The 8,067-nt window shown below is 40.5% G+C and overlaps 1 protein-coding gene across 2 annotated transcripts in view; it reads right to left on the minus strand.

The window, feature by feature from the left end:
- Positions 1–7,795, minus strand: part of SREK1 (splicing regulatory glutamic acid and lysine rich protein 1) — a 36,903-nt gene extending 29,108 nt beyond the window's left edge. For both annotated transcript variants that reach the window (XM_055251695.2, XM_055251694.2), the window contains exon 1: positions 7,428–7,795. In XM_055251695.2, coding sequence (XP_055107670.1) covers positions 7,428–7,588 — 161 coding nt within the window. In that variant the 5' untranslated portion in view covers positions 7,589–7,795. The remainder of the gene's footprint in view (positions 1–7,427) is intronic.
- Between the last annotated feature and the right edge of the window lie 272 nt (positions 7,796–8,067).

Raw genomic sequence — 8,067 nt, forward strand, 5'->3', positions numbered from 1 at the left:
TGCCTGCTGGAATATTACACCTTGATGGTCACTAAATAAGTTGAAAATACATTCATCAACCTCCTTCCTTACCAGTCTTGCCCTCTGTCCCCTATATTCCATATTTCAGTAAAAGATACCATATTACCCAAGTCTGAAACCTAGGAGTCACTAGTGTGACCGTCCTAAGCACTGCCCACCAACTACTTCCAAAGCTCTTTCTAGGTACACAATAAAATTCCATTTTTCTGTTCCTTTAAGTTAGGTGTGGCCATGTAACCTGCTTTGGTCAGTTAAATATGAGCAGAACTGACATGTGTCACTATTCTGAAGGAGCTCTGAGAACCACTGTTTGACTCTTTCCCTCTGCCACAATGACTGGCAACATTCAAAAGATGGTTGGGACTCATCAACTTCATCCCAGAGTGAATAACCACAATGAATAAAGATCCCATCCCCATGAATTTAGTCTAAAAAATATTTTGTCAGCCAGGCAGGGTGGCTCATACCTGTAATCCTAGCACTATGGGAGGCAGAGGCGGGCAGATCACCTTATGTCAGGAGTTTGAGACCAGTCTGGCCAACATGATGAAACCCCATCTCTACTAAAAATACAAAAATTAGGTGCGGTGCCACACACCTGTAATCCCAGCTACTTGGGAGGCTGAGGCACAAGAATTGCTTGAACCCGGGAGGCAAAGGTTGCAGTGAGCTGAGATCACACCACTGCACTCCAGCCTGGGCAAGAGAGTGAAACTGTGTCTCAAAAAAAAAAAAAAAAAAAAAATTGTCAAACTACAAAGATCTGAAGTTATTTCCAAAACTCTACTTATTCTAACTGATAAATTATCCTTGACCTTTCTGTCCTCCTCATCCAATTGGTCAATAAATCCTGCTTAGAGTACCTTGTAAATATTTGTCACATTAATTTTTTCATCATTCTCATTACCAATGCCTTAATTCAGACCCTCATGATTTCTCATGTGGATTACTTAACAGCTCTTAACAAATCACACAGCACCCAGCCTCAAATCCTTATTAATGGTCTTCCACAAAAGCTCCCACAGTGATCTTTCTGAACACGAAATTTTATTGTGTCACTCCACATAATCAAATTTCCTTAAAGGTACTATTCTGTTCTTGCCTTGTCATGGAAACGCACCCAAAAATTTTACCTGTGGTTCCAGCAACACATCACAAACATATGGGTCTTCATATATGCTGTTCCATTTGGTTATGATGTCCTAACGCCCATTTTGAATGCTAATTCCACTTTTCTTCAAGGCTCAAATTTCCAAGTCTTCTGGTAAACCATCTTAAGATACCGCAATCATTAGGTACAGCCTCCTACATGTGCTACCAAGACATTCTATATTGCTTTGGCACAGGACTTAGCACGGTTTCCTTATATGAAACCCTCAAAAGATCCTATAAGCTTCTCTAGCCGTAAATGATTAGTCACCAGTCTCAAGGGCCCATTTCCCTGGCTGACCAGCAACCTCTAATTTGGGAAGTCAGGCTCAACCAACTGAGCTACATCAATCAATCAGGTTCTCTCTATTGGGCTGGAAGGTGACTTACAGTAAGCTGTAAGCCAGATGATGAGTACATAATAGGTATGCAAAGAAATGGAGTAGACAGAAACAAACCGAACTGATAATAAACACTGGAGAGAAAGAAGCAGATAGTCATCTTGATTGCTGATACCCTTCCAGTTCCCAGTCCTAGTTCCCATGAGGCCTGGCTGTACTACAATCTCTGTTTTTCAATGTAGTGAAATCTTTCTTTTTAATAATAATGCCTCTTCTCAATGTACCTTGAGTAACACTGTCTCTGTCCTTTGTAACCAAAAACAATCTATGATTATAATAACCTACTAAAGCTCTAGCAATTCCAACAGGAATAACTCTTTTGCCTCTGAAATCTTCAAGAGCCTGACAGTCATCTCTGAAGCAACATTTCTAAATTAACAGATCCTTTTGTGAAGGAATGTAAACATAAGTAAGCATTACTGAAAACTAAAACCACATTTCCAAATACCCCTAGTTGAAATCTACTTCATTTCAAACTTAAAACATCCACAGGAATAGGAATTCTGAGTCTGATTTGTAATGCAACCACATGTGAAGATATGCCGCCAAAATTTCAGAAGCCTGGGAACTGGTTAAAAAAATGTTGGTCTGTTCTGAACAGTATTATCATGGAAGTATGGATACTAGGTATGGCTACTCCACTGATTGAAGCAATTTTCTTTTCTTTTCTTTTTTAGACACAGTCTCACACTGTCACCCGAGCTGGAGTGCAATGGCGGGAACCCGGCTCACTGCAACCTCCCCCTCCCAGGTTCATGCGATTCTCCTGCCGACTCCTGAGTAGCTGGGATTACAGGTGCACACCACCACACCCAGCTAATTTTTTGTATTTTTAGTAGAAACAAGATTTCACTATGTTGGCCAGACAGGTCTCGAACTCCTGACATCGTGATCTGCCTGCCTCCGCTTTCCAAAGTGCTGGGATTACAGACGTGGACCACTGCACCGGGCCAATTTTCTTAATCTTCATTTCCAATTACCTTCCTTAAAATAAAGATCAACTTACATTTACTTTATAAAAATGCAAACATTTGAAATTTTCAGGTATGGTAACACTATTTTATTTTGACCATTATAAACTAAAATTATTAGAGTGGTAAGCCAACACACAGATAGCTCATCAAACAAATGTGTACTTGCTTGTGCCCAGGAGTTCAAGACCAGCCTGGGCAACCGAGGAAGACCTTGGGGGAAAAAAAAACATAAAAAGGGGTGACATATTCCATTTGGTCTAAATGTATGCATCTATAGAAACTAGCAGGCCAGGCACAGTGGCTCACATCTGTCATCCCAGCACTTTAGGATGCAAAGCAGGCGGACTGCTTAAGCCCAGGAGTTTGAGTCCAGCCTGTGCAACATGGTGAAATCCTGTCTCTGCTTAACTAAATAAACAAAATTTTAGAAATAAATTTTAGGCCAGGCGCGGTGGCTCACGATTGTAAAATCCTGTCTCTGCTTAACTAAATAAATAAAATTTTAGAAATAAATTTTAGGCCAGGCGCGGTGGCTCACGCTTGTAATCCCAGCACTTTGGGAGGCCAAGGCGGGCGGATCACGAGGTCAGGAGACCGAGACCACGGTGAAATCCCGTCTCTACTAAAAATACAAAAAAATTAGCCGGGCGTGGTGGCGGGCGCCTGTAGTCCCAGCTACTCGGAGAGGCTGAGGCAGGAGAATGGCGTGAACCCGGAAGGCGGAGCTTGTAGTGAGCCAAGATTGCGCCACTGCACTCCAGCCTGGGAGACAGAGCGAGACTCCGTCTCAAAAAAAATAAAAAAAATAAAATAAAAATAAATAAATTTTAAAAAAGAAAATAGCAGTACCCAAATTTAGCAGATTTTAGTTTGACCTCATTCGTTGACTTAAGTTTTGGTTTTTTAAAATACAAAATCTTATCAATTTTTCAAAAAAAATTACAACTTCTCACTGGGTAGGTAAACGCAGAAACCAAAGAACCAACTTTTTGGGCATCAATTAAATTTCTTGGCCTTAACTGGTTATTTTGTCTTTTATTAAACATAATGATAGCACTATACAATATTTTTAAAACCAATGAGGTAATAATATGTGTAATATTTTATGTACATTAATATACATCCTTTAGAGGACAGAGGACCTACCACAAAAGATATGCCAAAACATGAGCAAAGCATACAGTATCATGTACAAAAATATTAGTTGGTGCATTATTTATAACAGGGTTTCTCCACTGGGCTTCAGTGGCCCTATGGATTAGCACAATTCCTCCTGTTTAAGACTACTTATGAATTGCTAACATTTACCTACTAAATGCCAACAGGCTCTCTAATCATTGTTGACAATCAAAAAGACACACCTCCCAATTTCTAGCTAAAATCCACTAATTTGTAATACCAAAAAAAGCAATCAAAATATCCAACAATAGAATTTCAAAAACACACAATACACTCAGAAATTACTAATCTCTAAATATTATTACTATAAATAAAACAGCAATATGGAAAATGCTTATGACATATTAAGTGAAAAAAGTTTAAAATCACAGTGTGATTCCTTTGATTACGATATATTACATATATTACATAATGATAGCACTATACAATTATTTTTAAAACCAATGAGGTAATATGTCCAATATTTATTAATGCATGTGAAAAGGACTGCAGGGAAATACACGGAAATGGAGAGAAGCTTTGACAGAGTGGTGGGATCACAAGTGCTCTTTCCTTTTCTCTATTTTCTATAAAGTGGCTTTAGTGGTTATATTTTTTTTAACTAAATAAACTTAAATAAGTAGCTGACAGATTTTTACATTCTTTCTTAGAACTTTTGAAGACCAGAGAAGTGAAGGAAATCAACAAGCAAAAAAAATCAACACAGGAAAAATGTCTAGTGTTACAAATCAGGGTAGGCTTACCCTTCAGGGTTTAGTTACTTGAAGGGGGTCACAGGGAACTTACAGGGTGCAGATAACCCTGACTGTGTGCTGTATGTTTACTTTGTAAAGATTCACCAACCTGCGCTTATGACCTGTGCACTTCTCTGTAGGTACATTAAACCTCAATGAAAAATTTACCGAAAAAACAACAAGGATTTCTTACTTGTGTAAGAAAGTTTTCACAAGCTGTGAGACTGATTTACTGTGCAAAAAGTTAATAGTAATTCTACATATTTATCAACTGGCAGCACAAAAAAAGGATGACAAACTACAAATAAGAATTCTTAACGCTTACAGTGAATGTTCACGCGAATTCCCTAGCCTTATTAATGTTTAAAAAATAAAGATGAAACTCAACCATTGCATCATGCCAAAATAATTAAATTTCAAATCTGAATTTTCTTATTAGCAACTTAAGTCATTTCTTTTTTAAGAGATAGGGATCTCAGTATGTTACTTAGGTTGGAATCAAACTCCTGGGCTCAAGCTATTCTCCCACCTCAGCCTCCTGAGTAGCCGGGACTATAGGTGCACACCACCACACCTGGCTCAATCATAAAATTTTAATGAGAAACTATTTTCACATTCTATTAATGTATTTCCAATATACCTGGAAATATGTATTTGAAAATAAATATAATATGAATATATTTCCAATTTTAAAACGATTAAGTTTCTACTCAGCTCTAAGGATGTCATAAAATAATTTATGTGACACCGCAAAACAATATATTTTCAATACAACTACTACTATTGCATTTTTTATCCATTTCAGTCCAAATTTGCAAACACGTCTTCTAATATAAGGACCAGGCAATGACAACTTCATTACGAAGCAGAAAACCTGTGAATAAAGCATGTCAGTATTGCTGCAAAACATGAATGAGGGATCTAGTATTACACTTAGGGAAAAACTAGTTGAGGATTTTGCCTGGCCTATATATGTTACACGTATCCAACAATTTTGCTTATTGTGCTACAGTTTGTGAAATACGCTACGGTAATCTTCCATATGTTTAAGTAAAGAACTTTTTATTCTCTTTGACTAAGTAATAATATCTGATTTCAAAAAAGTGGCCCATTACTGTCAGTTATGGCAATCTGTTGTCACCCAAACCCAGGTTTCAACCAAATAAATGATATTATGTTGATAATGAAGAACATTCTGCAATATATTTCTTCTACCTATGAGATACCTTATTACCACGGCCTTGAAAGCAAGATTTACAAAGGTTCATGTACAAAGTATTTTACTGACTGGTTCCAATGCCTGCAGGATACGGCACTCCCCCAAACAATTCTCAACTATTAAGAAATGTTCTGAGAACTTAAATTGAGATGGCTGAAAGCATTTCCAAAAGTTAATTAAAGCAATAATGCCACGGTTAATCAATCAAAATGTATGTGCGTGCACTTATGCAGTATTCTCGTCAAAAATTTATTACCTGAATCTCGTCATGAATATAAAGATATATATATACACATATCTCTATATACCTCATCTATATATCTCATCTATATAAACTCAGATTACGAGTCATTTTACAAGACAAAATGAACTACAAAACAAAATATCAATGTCACGACTTTATAATCTTTAAAAGGTGACGGGACTGTCCTAGATTAAAGGAGATTAACTATTAATACATGGATTACTTGGCATATTCAAGGGAGACAGTGTATCTAATTACATACTAGATCAAAAGCAGACAAAAAAGCATTATTAGAATAACTGGGGAAATTTTAATAATCAACTGTAGCCAAAAATAGACAAAATGCTCGTGAAAGGAACATGGATCTTCAGTGTATTACTCTTTCAACTTTTCTGTATCCACGAAATATTCCAAAATAAAAAGCAGACAAGAAAAACTTAAAAAGGAAATTTTAAATATCCACACAACTTTAATATAGCTATGCAACAGCACTGTTATAACCTAAGATAGAAAACTAAAGAAAAATAGGTCTAAATGCATCACTACGAAATAAATCAAATTTTTTTAAAGAAATAAATCTTGGGTAACAATTACCCCTTCCCTCAAAGGATTTTGATATAATGAACAAAAAAAGGAGGATCTTAATACTGTAAGATCTATCATTTAAAAAAAAAAGTTTATGTGTGCAAGAATGTGAACAACCTGCAAACCCCTTGCGAGTGTTCTAAATAATATCGTACGAGGGAAGTTTTACCATTCCAAAATACAGTATTTGGGAAGTGGCCGCGAGCTGTGAATGCCAGCCAAGGTCTGGACTTTAAATGTATACGTGAGGGATAACCCTGCACCGACCTACACTTTTTCTGAAAGCTTTGGGACAGTGTGACCTTTCAGGAGGAAAATTTAATCTGTTGCCAAAAGGGCTAACAGACAGGATCTTTGGGAACATGGATGCGCTCGGTTAGATAAACCAAGATGCTAAGTTTGTGCGACCGTCCTGGGGAACAAATACAGCCCCAGTTCCATCTTGTCACCAGCAGCAGGCTTTCTCGTCAGCAAAACGGCCTGACACCAAGGCCTTAAAAACTGGACAGTGGCTCAGGCGCGGTCTCCGCGATTTTCAGAGTGGAAAAACGCTCTGAGGCGTTTGCCATGAGCGCTGTTCCGGGCCCACCTGCGGCCATCTTAAGTTCGGGGGGGAAATAAGAGGAAGGGGATACGGAATTCGAAGACCCAGCAGCGAACACAAGTCCCGGAGGCACGGAAAGGGCAACCATTCTAAATCCTTGGTAAGGGCTCCGTGCAGTAGTTAACCCCCCAAATCCGACTAATAAGGAGAGCAGGACGGCAGAACCCCGGTGCCCTAATCAAATATGGGCACCAAGGTAAGCCCGGGCGATCACGTGACATGCACTGCGCGCCCGCGTCGGCGCTCTCCTCCACGCCTCGGCTCCCGAGGTCTCTATGGCGCCCGTGCCCCTCCCCCAGCCGAGCTCCAGCACTTACTCCGGGGGGTAGAGCCGCAGCTCCTCGATTTCTCCTAGGAAGGAAAAAAGCGTCCGCATCTGCTCGCTGGTCACCGCCGACGACAGATTCGTCACCTGAATCACCGACGTGGGGGTGAGGCCGAAGCCTAAGCCCAAACCGAAGCCGCCGCCGCTGTTCATCCCGATCCCGCTGCCGCTGCCTTCCCGCTCCCCAACGTCTACGACGCGTCAGCGAAGCAGCCGGGAAAGCGGAGAACGCGCGGCCGCGAGCGCGCTCCCGCTGGCGAATTCACAGCGCCGGGCAGATCTAGCCGCCCATTTCACAACTCCCCTGCTCCCGGGGCTGCGCGCGCCAGCCGGAAGCGTCGCCCGGCAACCCGGCGGTTCTCGCGAGGCTGCGGCCTCCAGCTCCCGGGTGCGTGGTGCTGTTGCTGCTCGTTTCACCGTCTGGATTTTTATCGGTGTTTTTTGTCTTCCCCAAAAGTCGATGAGAGTCTTGTGCTCCTGTCTACCCGGTTCCTTCCAGTCTCGGATTGGGAAACCAAGCGGCCTGGCCTGCTCGTGCGGGACTGTAAAGGAGGAATGACTCTTGGGCAACACGGAAGAACACTTGACCAAACTATAGGGCAGCCTTATCACATACAGGCAGCACCCCAACT

Source organism: Symphalangus syndactylus, chromosome 18 (genome assembly GCF_028878055.3).
Source record: "Symphalangus syndactylus isolate Jambi chromosome 18, NHGRI_mSymSyn1-v2.1_pri, whole genome shotgun sequence".
Taxonomy (NCBI): domain Eukaryota; kingdom Metazoa; phylum Chordata; class Mammalia; order Primates; family Hylobatidae; genus Symphalangus; species Symphalangus syndactylus.